Below are 13,361 nucleotides of genomic sequence, written 5' to 3'. Positions count from 1 at the left end.
TCAATTTCCTACTGTGTTCTTGAACTACTGATCACCTTTGCAAACTATGTTGTTTAGATCGCCGGCGATTTATTGGATCTTGTTGGAGATAGTTCCTTTGAAACAGTGCAGGATCTCTTATCGGTGAGGATCATGAACTCTTGTATTACTTCTATGTGATCCAATCCCTCCCCCCCCCCGGATGCTGACCTATTAGCTGAGAGTTACTCTTTTGGAGTAGGTAGCATATGGTCAAGGATGCTGAAGTATCATTGACTCATGATTGTGTATTATATGTGAACCAAAAATGTTATTTCGGTTGTCCTGCTACCACATGAGTGGATTCCCAAGACTGGGCATTTAATTGAAAACCTTCGGTTAAATTCAAGTTGGTTATCGATTCATTTTCACTTGTACAAACACAGAAATACAAGTTGAAATTTGACTTGATTCTGGGTTGCAGGCACCTACCAGCAATTCCATCTTGCTTCTTTCTGAACTTATGCTGAAATTGTCTCCTCTTGCAGCACCGTAAGGAACTTGTTGATGCCATCCGCAATGGGATTTTTATACTAAAATCTGAGAAAACGACATCAATTGCTCAACCTCGTATGCCTAGCTATGGAACTCAGGTATTAATCCATTATATCCATCATGAGGTTATTCTGTCTCGAGTATGAGTCTGTTCTTTGGATAGATCATCTGAACGTTACTTTCAATCTTTATCAAGGTTACCATTCAAACAGAATCTGAACGGCAAATTGATAAACTTCGGCGGAAGGAGGAAAAGCGACATAAACGTGGGACAGAACATGCAGTCGAGGATGATTTTCATGCAGCAAGTTTTTCTTCTTTACTTCAAGCTAGTGAGAGAAAAGGCCTCTTCGATGATCTGATTGGGACTGGCCAAGGGCCTCTATCTGTTACTGCTCTTCCTCAAGGAACTCTAAGGAAGCATTTTAAGGGATATGAAGAAGTCAGAATCCCCCCCACACCAACAGCCCAAATGAAGCCTGGGGAGAGACTGGTACCTTCAGTTGTCTTTCTCTTGCCCTCTTTCTTATTTTTTGTTTAATTATTATTATTTTTGTTTTTGTTTTTGTTTTTTTTTTGGTTGTACTTGCATCAATTGTAAATTGGTTCTTTGTATGATTTCTTTGGTAGTCACTTAGAAATCTTTATTCTGCATCTTCTTTAAGATTGAGCACATATAAGGTCTGCACTTAGAAACCTTTATTCTGCATCTGTTTTAATATTGAGCACACCTCTGTAATTATCAAGCAAGGGGCTGAATTATCAAAATAGCAAATAGAAGAAGAATGCTGGACTAAAAAGATGGGAGTTACTTTATTCTCTCTCCATATGCATGAAGATCTTCATGATTTGTTTTGTTGCAGGATCTTCTGTCTTTTATTCCTTGTATATATACTCACGTACTGCATATGCTGTAATAGATGAAGCATTGAAAAACCTGCATTTCTTACGGATGTTCTTTGCAGTTCTTTTTAACAAGTGAAAAGGACTTGCTATGCATGTTATGGAAACAGTATGCTGTCTAATGGATGGTGGCTTTTTTGGAAATGTTGTAGACAAGTGAAATGAGGATGCAGATTTTCAATCTATTGGGAGTTTGTGTTTTGGGCATTCTATAGCAAGAAGTATCAGTATTAATTTTTGTTTCACATATGATATGGTGCAAATTTGTAATTAGAGTATGGTTGTCCCCTTCAGCCATTGATTGGAGTACTTCCCTCCAAGCTTAACATTGATCGAAGTTCAAAGGGTAATCCCAGGATCCTGGGGTGGGATGTGATGAACTCGGTGTGATCATATTTTCATTTCTGGGCTGGTGGGCTTTGAAGCCTGAATAGGGTGGAATTCTTGTGGTAAAAATTGGATAGGGCTCTCTGCCAGCATGGTGGGGGGGATCAGTCATGGTGGAGGGTGACATGTAATGCGATTGCTTGGGCTTCTACGAATGTGTTTATGGTCAATTGCAGATTCCCCATTCTCTATTTTGGGATGTTTCTTTTTCATGTAGTACCAAGGGATGCAAATGATATTGCCAATTGGCTTGCTATGATGTCTTTTGATCTTCTCTTTGTTCATGGTCCATAGTGTATGGGAAAATTGCTTTCTGGATCTCATATCACATTGTTTCAAAGAATATTTCTCTTTGAAATCAGAAAGCAGAAACTGGTTGGGAACTCTTTTTTCCCTCTTCTGGTTCATAGATGCAATTTGTATTGGATGCCAAGAACTGGATGTACAATTTGTATATTGTACATTCTTTTAAGCTAGGTAGATGCATTTGCTCCAAGTTCTCCTTAGTGTATAGATGTCATCTTTACTTATGAGTGCCTAAACAATTGCTGGTATAAATTTGCAGTATCGGTTGTTTTTATATTTTTCTTTTCTTTTTCTTATTTTGTTAACACAGTTCTTCTGACTGACTTCTGTTGTCAGATAGAGATAAAAGAGTTAGATGACTTTGCTCAGGCTGCCTTCCATGGCTACAAATCCCTTAACCGCATTCAGAGCCGCATATATCAAACTACATATCACACGAACGAGAATATACTAGTAATTGTTTCATAATTTTGAACCTTTCTGCTTTCGCTTAACAGTAATTTAGGGAAACCTGTTTATTTATTCATTTCCATTTTATATTCATAAAATACATGCAGGTTTGTGCACCAACTGGAGCTGGCAAGACAAACATTGCTATGATTGCTGTTCTGCATGAGGTGTGCAATCAGTGACAGATGTGGGATGTGTGTTTGTTTTACTCTAGAGGCATTTTATATTGCTTGACTGAAATTAACGCCATTTTTTTGTTCGACACAGTGGCAGTTTTAGTGGATCCATCTTTTTAGTAATCTAAGATGCTGATCTGGTGGGCCCCATCATGATAGGAGCAATGCCCTATTCTCTCTTCTATTATGTGATACTAGCCATCCAATGAAGATGTACTGTAACTGGTGTATACATTTAACACTGCTGAGTTGGATGGTTGGGATTATTTGTTGGAGATTTCGGGTTATCTCCAGCAATACCTTTCAGATTTTATTTTTGGGTTTATCACCTATACATAGTGAGGCCCACTATATGGATGAGTTGGATCATCATCAGGTGGGCTCTACATGTACAGTTTGTTGGGTTGAACAAAAGCTTGATCGAACACTGTATATTTCTTCTTTATTTTGGTGATTCCTTTCATTGTGGGATTGGAACTATCTGGTTCAAATAACCCACATGTTTTCCTTGAGATAAACCCCCCACAGAAACTTCAGATTTACTTTCTTCTGTGCCTTCAATGGTTCATCAACCATTATTTGGTTTAGTTAATTTTGAGATCACGTTGCAGATCAAACAACACTTTAAGGATGGTTTCTTGCGTAAAGATGAATTTAAAATTGTCTATGTCGCTCCTATGAAGGTACTAGTTTCTCACCTGTAATTTAACCTACTGACTGTTTTTTTCAACTGTTCATTAATTTGTAACCAGATTCTTGTTAATAGGCACTGGCTGCAGAGGTTACATCAACATTTAGTCATCGTCTTGCCCCTTTGAATTTGACTGTGAAAGAACTTACAGGAGATATGCAACTTACCAAAAATGAACTAGAAGTGACTCAGGTTTTTTTTCCCCCTCGTTCTTGCACCATTGCATTTCATTTGGTTATGGTAGCATGCAGAGGTATAAATTATGGCTTCTTTTTTGTTATGCCATTCAGATGATAGTAACAACACCTGAGAAATGGGATGTCATAACTCGAAAAAGCAGTGACATGTCGCTTTCTATGTTGGTGAAGCTTTTAATTATTGATGAAGTACACTTACTGAATGATGATAGAGGTCCTGTAATAGAGGCATTAGTTGCTCGCACCCTCCGTCAGGTGAGTTCCTAAAGAAACCATGTATGTGAATGTGGACCATTTGCACTTTTATTTAAATCATACGTTTGTTATGTATAATGGTGGCCCTCTTGATGAGCGGACAAGCATGACTTTTGCATATAGTCTCACCTTTAGGGGTGGCAATGGGTACCCGACCTTGAAATGTTTGATAGGCCTAACGGACAATTTGGATCTATCAGCTGGACTCTCCAATTGTCCAAATTCAACTAGGAGCAATATAATTAATAGTGCTTTTAAGAGCATGGGATCATCTTTCTCTCTCTCTCTAATACACGTGTGTGCAGCTATATATATAATAGTGGTAAATAGTTATTTAAGTTTTAAATCTCATACCAGTACAATTCATTCTAATCCCTAGAACTCTTGAAGATGAAGATGAACCCTAGAACTTTCATCTCCCTCTCATATCAAGACTGGTACATTCTGGCCGAGCTGTTACCTCCTTACCAGGTTTTTTGACAACCTTTTCACCTCCTCTAAATGCCATTGATGTCTTCTCTACTCCTCCATCTTCCCCTATTTCCTGTTTCGCCGCTAGTCCTGAATCAATCCATCAGGGAAGCTGTTCGGCCCTCCATTGCCATGATTGCTAGCCCCCATCCTAATCGTGGAGGACCCTATCTCACAAAATAGGGGAGATCCCGTGCTAGATCAGACGCACATGGAGGAAGCATTGGAAATATCACTCCTCAGGACTTCTTTTGGTCAAAAATATCTTATCGGTGGATTAGGGGGTTTTACCGCCGCCCTCGATTCTGGTGGAAGTCTTGGAGGGTTTGGTTGAGGCCAGTGTTCGAAATATTTGTATTGTGTTACATATCGCATCCTTGGGATACAGATACGTATCAGTTATCGTACTGAATATATCCTTTGTATTGGGTAATTTATCGCACTTTTTGGGAAACATGGGGAAACATTGGGAAAATGGTTGAATTTTTCAATGAAACTTCAGTGATTGTTAAAAAAGACCTTAATACACCCTTTTAAATCATAACATCTCAAAAAAGAAGTGCACATAATATATTTCCTTTTTTTTCAAGTCTTTTAGGAGGTAGTTAAAGAAGATGTGGTGAATTTCGTCAAAGAGTTTTTTGGGGAAGGGTGGCTTTCAGCAGGAATGGGAGCAACTTTCATAGCCATTATTCCCAAGAATCAAGGATCTTTTGTGGCAAATAGAGAGATTTAGACAACACTTTGTTGGCCCATGAATGCATAGACTCAAGGCACAAAGAAGGCAAAAAGGTGTGGTTTGTAAGCTTGACATTGAAAAGGCTTATGATCATGTTGGTTGGGGATTTCTTGAGTACATGCTAAAGAGGATCAGTCTTGGGAGTAAGTGGATCCATTGGATTTCTGAGTGTCTTTGGCTCACTTCTCAGTTTTGGTGAACGGGTCACCAAAGGGCTTCTTCAAAGCATCTAGGGGTTTAAAGCAGTGGGACCCTCTTTCCCTTTTTTCTGTCTGTAGTGGTAGCAAAAGCTAAGCAGAATGTTAGCTCAAGGACAAGAGGCGGGGCTGATTTTTGGTTTCAAAGGATCACAAGCAAGTCAGATATCTCACTTGTAGTTCGCGGTTGATACAATTTTATTCTGTGATGCGGATCAAGCAAAGGTGGACAACTTAAGAAAATTTTTGGGATGTTACGAACTGGTATCATGTCTTAAGATCAATGTAGTGAAAAGTGAGGTGAAGTGTCATCTTTTGCCAACGATTTTCGGATGTGGTGGGGATCTTTCCCATCTAGTTATCTTGGACTTCCGCTATGCTTTGGCAAGCCGACAAAGCATATATGGAGTAAGGTGGTGGAAAGGTTTGCGAGGAAGCTGTCAAGGTGGTAAAGTTGACATTTATCGACAGGAGGGCACATCACACTGATCAAAGTGGCTCTTTCTAAGCTTCGTGCAAATTGGAGAAGAGAGAGGGGGGGGGGGGCGGATGTGTGATCTGGGGCAAGTTACACAATTGAGCAGTTGCACATGACAACATTGGCCATTTCCAAGATTCTCTCGTGTATATTTTATTGAAATGTGTTTGTAGGTGTAATTATTTTTCTACTTTCAAATGTTTTCTTCTGCTTTCCCTGACAGGTTGAGTCAACACAGACTATGATACGCATTGTGGGTCTCTCAGCTACGCTGCCCAATTATTTGGAGGTTTTCTCTTCACTTCTCAGTTCTTGTTCAGTGTTTACAGTGGACCATTTTAAAGTTTGATATGCCTCATCTCTGATATGCAGGTGGCGAACTTTTTGAGGGTGAATCCTGAAGCAGGCTTGTTCTTTTTTGACTCTAGCTACCGTCCAGTGCCTCTTGCACAGCAGTATATTGGGATCTCTGAGCCGAACTTTGTTGCTCGTAACAACTTATTGAATGAGATTTGCTATAATAAGGTCTTTTTCCCACATGGTTCTCCTTATTATAATGATGGTTTTTCTCCATTGTTGATTGTCTTTTATCTTTGAGGTTTTGATACGACACGGCTTACATCAGGTCGCAGATTCACTAAAGCAAGGGCATCAGGCAATGGTTTTCGTTCATTCACGAAAAGACACAGGAAAAACAGCAAAAACACTGGTAATTGTTTGTGTGGTTTATTTATTTATTTATTTTTTAAAATCATTTTTTATTGGATATGCTGGTAAGTGCTTTCGGTATACCGTTTCAATGACTCTTTTATTATATGTTTATGTTTATTGCTTTGGTATTATTGGATACATATCCATTTTTCTGTTTATTTTTGTCTGGCCATAATTTAATATGTTCTTGTGCATAGTACAGTTAAATAAGGTAGACTGAGATTGACAAGGGAAGAGGGGGAAAAAGATAGAGGAAGGAGAAGATGAAAATTAGAAGAAAGAGAGGGATAGAATTAAGACATAATCGTGTGTGTTAGTCAATGAGACCAACACTATCTTATTAATAATAAGAGGAGTCTAGGATGGTACATATACATGGTACATGGAATAAGAAAACAATAAAACAAAAAACTGGTAGTCCGAATGACTACATGACTCCATGTCTTTACATTCCCCCTCAAGTTGGAGCATCAATGTCAATCACACCTAGCTTGTGACTTGTATTGCTCCAAATATCAATGATATTATTGATAATATCGCCGATATTATTGATAATTTTCTTTTTCTTTGTATACAACATTTCTTTAATTTTCTTCAATGCCAACATCTTTGTTAGGGACTAGTAACTCCATGGCGAAAAGTGGTTGGCGAAGAAAAGAGGATATTGCACGACCATCGGATAAGCTCCTTCATGGCAAAAGCTTCGGCGGTGGAAAGCTTCAGTTGTAGAGAGCAAGGTTTGGTCCTAAGCTCAAGAACAGGGATGGTCAATCTAAATCAGGGAGGAATATGGTGGAACCTGTTACTAAGAATGTGGCCCAAGAGCAAGGGGATAGCTAAGTTGGGAAGGAAGGGGTTAGGAAAATTGCACATGGAGTCTCCGCGTCCTTCAAATATGTGGTGGCTGGAGAGGCTCTAGCTATTTTGCAGGAGTTGCAATTAGATGCGGGGGAGTGGATATTGACAGAGTGCTCCGGCAACAACATAGGTGCGTGTAAGCTTGGAATCGTTGCAATTGTTTGCAATTGCCAAGACTACTTCTGATGCTTCTCTGCCTCATGTTAGAACTTGTATTGAAGAGTGTTGTGGGTGGATTAGGGATGATTATATGATCAGAGCCATAGGAGAAAATGAGGTCTAGATTTGGGTGCATCTGGAGAGGAACCTGGATCTTTCGATGTCTATTGGAGTCATGCACAGAGATGGACCGATTAAGAAGATTCGGAAGTGGGAGGAATTTTCTCTCTGGTGGACAAACGTCTTGGTATCTAATTGGGGGATCCCTTAAGGGCCTGTTTGATTTTCCATGATACATGTAAATCATGGTAAATAAGTAATTATTACTTTTTCACTTTTTTTGAAATTGTGAGAGTAATTCTACCTCGAAAATCGATAAAAAAATGTTGACTTAAATCTATGGACCCCACCGAAATGCATATGATATATCCGCATCGTCCATCTATTTTATTAGAATATTTTGGGGCATGAACCGAAAAATGAGGCAGATTCAACACTCAAATGGCCCAAATGAAAGGAAACAGTGGCCTTAATTCGTCCACCATTGAAAGTTGTTTCCTTCACTGGGCCCACATTGAGGTTTTTTCATCATCTAACCCGTTCATAGGGTCACACAGACATGGATAAGGGGAAAACACAAATATCAGCTTGATCCAAAACTTTAAAGGGCCCCAAGAAGTTTTTAATGCTAGGCGTTTGATTCCCATTGTTTCTTGTGGTGTGGTCCACTTGAACTTTGGATCTTCCTCATTTTTTTGCTCATGCCCTAAATTCAGCTAGCATAACAAATGAGCAGTGTGGATAAGTCACATACAGCACGATGGGCCCCACATTGATTTTATAAATTTCTCGATTTAAGTGTTAAAAAAGTAAGTTGTCACATATGCATTTGGAAAGATGTGGTAATTACCTTGGTAAATAATTATTACCCATTTACATGGTAATTACTATTGAGTTGAAAAATCAAACAGGCCCTTAGAACACTGGGCTTGTGATTTCTTTCTAATGGCTGGATCCTGTCTTGGGGAGGTAGTAGTTGTTGACCAAGTGACAGAAGAATTATAAATTAGGGGTGGCGAGGATTTGCGTTAAGAGGAAAAATTCTTTGGGTGATCCTATTGTGATTTTGGTAATGGTGGGAGAGGAGTTCCTAGAGCTGAGGGTGCAAAGGGAGGTGAAATAGGTTGTTCCGCTCCGTTGGGGTGATATATGGAGGAGGCGAGAGACTGCTCCACCGGTCGGCAACAATGGCAAATGATCTGAGATGGGTGATGGTGCATGAGCTCAATGCTCTGCAAGTGCGCTGGATACAAAAAGGGAGTGTGTGTGAAGCAGGGATTGGTGGAGAAGGGGTTGGTCAAGGGAGAAGGCTTATCGTTGCAACATGGAATGTCTGGTGTGTAGCGGGAGCTATCATTTATATCTCGAGCCTGACATCAAGTGGAGGCTTGGGCACTGAAGCTAGGTCAGAAAGGGGAGTTGGTAGCTTTGTAGAGGATCCAAACCAGGTTTGGGACACGTGTCAAGAGGAGAGCCTAGAGGAACCTTTGAGGGTTGCTTTTTGAAAAAATAAAAATAAAAATTTCAAATCAGATGGTAGAGTGGTTGCTTGGGTGACATGTACCCGTTTGAAATTTAGAGGTCATGTGATGAACGACTAGATATTGGGACACATGCAGGGGATGAATCAATTACTATTGTTGTTTCTCCAACACGTGCTTACCCTATGCTATCTTTGGCACACGTTTTCCAAGACTTGCTCTGACTAGCGTGCTTATATTCTTCGAAGGCACTCTAATTCCCGTCCCCTAAAGAGCATCTCTCAAGTAGAGGAGCCGATAGAAATTCTGTAGGAGGATGTTGGAGAAGATCACTAGGAAGGCGTTTCGCCATCTTTAGTGGGAGATTCCTCTTGGTCGACACTTGAGGACCAAAGTCAAGATAATTATCTAGAGAGTGTTCCTCTAGGTGATCGATGGGTAGTAGCAATGTGTAGGGCAGGAGATGGTTCAATTGAAGACCTATTGTTGACGGAAAAAATAGAGGAAGAGCTGGTGTCGGTTGATGCAAACCCTAAGGGGGATTTGGTGGAGGTCTTGGTCATCACTCCTCTGTGTAGAAAAAATGGGTAAGGTAAGGATCTCATCTCGACTTGTCGGAAGGGATCCTATAAGATTGTGGAGGTCCGACATGACGTAAGGGGTCCAAATTCAATATCCGCAAAGCAGTTCTAGTGGGTTAAAGGTGTACTGGTTCGGGTGGGAGTTATGGTGGAGATATCGAATGGAGTTCGAGATGAGGACGTGTATTAATTTTTTCCATTTTGTACAAGGTGGAGGAGTTCAATGCTAACAAGAGGTTTAGATGCTGAAGCTGGAGAAGTCTTTGAAGGGTTGGAGAGAAGTTCTTAGTCTTGAGTAGTGTTCGTAATATCGATACTATCGGCCGATATGTTGGCCAATATTATTGTTATCGCTAGCTAGCGATACGAAACTCAGTAAAACTCGCTCAGAAATGAAAAAAAGAAGAAGGGAATTTTGTGTATCGTGCGATATATCACAAGATATCTCAAAATATCGTGCGATATATAAATATCTTGCTATATCGCCTATATATCGCAAGATATCGGAAAATATTGTGCAATACCAACGATAAAGCATGCATCATTTTTGGTGATATGAGGCAAAATCCTCGCTGCTACCCCCACAAATTCAAATATATATATATATATATATATATATATATATATATAAATATAAAAAAAATCTCTCTTACCTCAAACATCTGTATTAGGTAATCTCCTTCGATCGAATTTGGTGGGCCAAACGTCGAGCTGGATCAGGTAAAAAAACCTTAAAAACCCTCAATTTTTTTTTTCTGGAGAGATTCTTTGGAAAAAATCAGATTCCTACTGAGGTTATGGGGATTTTGGGAGGGATTTGGAAAAGGGATGGAATTCGGGTGAGATTTTTGGGCTTTCGATCGGATTCAAAATTGCAGGACTTCCGAAGCTTACGGGGAAGAAGACGAGGCCGAGGGTTTCGTCGGCTCGCTCTCTCCTTAACTAAGGAGTGGATTTGATGCGACTCGGGTGTATTTAAAGCAGTACAACACTTACGGTGGGGCCCACCTTGATGTTTATATTTTATATTCATTATGTCCATATGTTTTTAGGTATAAAATTAGGTCATGGGACAAATAATGAGGTAGATCCAAAGCTAAAGTGGACCCCATCATAGAAACAGTGGGGATTGAGCGCTTACCATTAAAACTTCTTGAGGGCCACAAACGTTTTCGATCATGTTGATATTTGTGTTTTCCCTTAGTACATATCTTCCTGTACTCATGAACAGGTTAGATCGCAAATAAATATTATGATGGGCCCTAGGAAGGTTTCAAGTTTCAACGGTGGCTGGATTGTCCCCGTTGTTTTCTGTGGTGGGGTCCACTTGAGCTTCTGATCGGCCTCGTTCTTTGGTTGATGCCCTAAAATGATCTATCCAAATCGATGGATGGTGTGGATACAACACATGCATCATGTTGTGGCCCACAGTCAAGGTCCCCCACTCACATCGCTCGTCCGTGTGTAGCGGACTGAGAGCGGATTAGTTGTTACCTCGAGAACAACTTAGTGGGTGTTACCCTAACCGTGTGGGGCCCATCTTGATGTATTTTTTATATATCCATGCCATCCATCTGTTTTTCCATCTCATTGTAGGACGTGATACCAAATCTTAAGAAGATCCAAATTTCAGATGGACCATACCACTAGAAATGGTGATGAATGACCATTAAAAACTGTTCGTGGGCCACAGAAGTTTTGGATCAAGCTTATCTTTTTATTTTCCCTTCATCCAGATCTTCTTGACATTATCAACATGTTCGATTGCAAATAAAAATTACCAAAACCTTACGATGGTCTCTTTGGAATTTTTAATGGTGGGGGCACTCAATCACCTTTTCCTACAGTATGGTCCACCTGAGATTTGGATTTGCATAAATTTTGGAACCCCATCCACAAATGGGTTCACTGTTTTAAATATCGACGATATCGACCGATATATCCCACGATATATCTTGTATCCCACTAGTGCGATACGAAACACACTAGTAGTGTGATATATCCCACATGTTCGATCTCGTGAGAATTTTCGAATTTCGATGTTCTTATTTTCTGTAAATCATGTTAAATTAGTGTCAAATTGTTACAAATTCATTATTTTTCATGTTCTGCATGAAAAATTATGGATTGGGAGCTTCGATTTCGAGATTTGGAGGAGATGGGCCAAGTTGTAAAAAATTGAAAAAAAATAATTCAAAATTTCCCAATTTCTCACAAATTGTTTGACATCACATCAAACATGACTGTAACCTAATCCAGCGATTCTTCTTTTGCTTTTGAATGTATTGCTTGTGTTTCCACGCATCTTTTTACAATTATAAATTATATGAATATACTTTCATCAATTCAGTCAGACAACGCATAGATTAGGACCCCATACAAAGAAAACCTATTATGTGTACTTGTTTTTTGCAATGTTTTGATTTATAAGTGTGTATTGATGTGTTTTTTAACAATCACCAAAGTTTCATCGAAAAATTAAACCAATTTCCCAATATTTCCCTATGTTTCCAACAATAGCGATACATTATACGATACAACCGATATATCCCATGCGATAACCGATACGTATCTGTATCTTAAGAATGCGATACGTAACGCGACGCCGATATTTCTAACACTCAATGGGTTGGAGAAACTGATGGACGGCATGGATATACAAAAATATCACCCATGTGGGCCACACAATAGGGGTAACACATATTAAGCTATTCCCGTGTAACACCTAATTCACTCCCCCGCGTATTGGGGGACTACCCCAACTTGGGGGTGGACACGGATTTCAGAGTTCCTACGTTGGGAACCTAAGTGGGGCCATTGTGATTTTTGTGATGAATCCACCTCGTCAATCCGTTTTGCGGATCATTTTAGGACATGTGGCCAAAATTGAGATAGATCTAAGAGTCAAGCGAGTCATACGAGAGAGAAAACTGGGAAAGAAATTCTTATCATTGAAACCTTTATGGGCTCCAACTTGATATTTATATGACAACCAAACCGTTTATAAGGTCATTCCCACTGGGATGAACTGAAAACACTAAAGCTTAGCCTAATACAAAACTTTTGTGGCCATGCGAATGGCTTAATGGTAGTTGCTCAATCTCCGTTGTTTTATCTCATGTGGCCCATTTGGCTCTTAGATTAGGCTCAGTTTTGGCTGCATGTCCGAAAATGATCAAGCTAAACGTATGGACGGGGTGGATTCATCAAAAAAATCATGGTGGTCTCTCTCAGCATGGGAACTTCCAGGGAAAGAATTTCGCAGTAAATCTGCGTCCACTCTGGGTGCTGTTTTGGTGGATCCTCGGATCCACTCGGTGGATCCCTAATTGTGGGGCCCACCGTAATGTATGTGCCTTACATCCACATTGTCCATCCATTTTGAAATCTCATTTTCGGGCATGATCAAAAAAATGAGGTAGGTCCAAGTCGTAGGTGGACCATAACACAGTTAACAGTAGTAATTGAATCCTCACCATTAAAACTTCGTGGGGTCCACTGGAATTTTTATTTGCCATCTAACCTGTTGGTAAGGTCACAAAGACCTGGATGAAGAGACCACACAAATATCAGCTTGATCCAAAGCTTTAATTGCTTTTTTTTTTTTTTTTTCAATCAGATAACGCATAACTTAGGACACTATACAAAGGAAACCTATTATGTGCACTTCTTTTTTGAGATTTTATGATTTAAAAGTGTGTATTAAGGTCCTTGTTAATAATCCCTGAAGTTTCATTGAAAAATTCGA

At 39.7% G+C, this 13,361-nt stretch overlaps 1 protein-coding gene across 1 annotated transcript in view; it reads left to right on the top strand.

Moving 5' to 3' along the window:
• The window catches only part of LOC131219330 (DExH-box ATP-dependent RNA helicase DExH14), a 148,714-nt gene that overhangs the window by 22,977 nt on the left and 112,376 nt on the right, over window positions 1–13,361 (top strand). Inside the window, exons 5-15 of the mRNA XM_058214411.1 lie at window positions 58–123; window positions 507–611; window positions 710–1,006; window positions 2,446–2,562; window positions 2,667–2,726; window positions 3,347–3,418; window positions 3,502–3,618; window positions 3,717–3,878; window positions 5,987–6,052; window positions 6,136–6,288; window positions 6,389–6,472. Of these exons, the coding sequence (XP_058070394.1) occupies window positions 58–123; window positions 507–611; window positions 710–1,006; window positions 2,446–2,562; window positions 2,667–2,726; window positions 3,347–3,418; window positions 3,502–3,618; window positions 3,717–3,878; window positions 5,987–6,052; window positions 6,136–6,288; window positions 6,389–6,472 (1,299 nt within the window). The remainder of the gene's footprint in view (window positions 1–57; window positions 124–506; window positions 612–709; window positions 1,007–2,445; window positions 2,563–2,666; window positions 2,727–3,346; window positions 3,419–3,501; window positions 3,619–3,716; window positions 3,879–5,986; window positions 6,053–6,135; window positions 6,289–6,388; window positions 6,473–13,361) is intronic.

Source organism: Magnolia sinica, chromosome 11 (assembly GCF_029962835.1).
Source record: "Magnolia sinica isolate HGM2019 chromosome 11, MsV1, whole genome shotgun sequence".
NCBI classification, from domain to species: Eukaryota; Viridiplantae; Streptophyta; class Magnoliopsida; order Magnoliales; family Magnoliaceae; genus Magnolia; species Magnolia sinica.
This window is presented reverse-complemented; position numbering and strand designations above follow the sequence as displayed.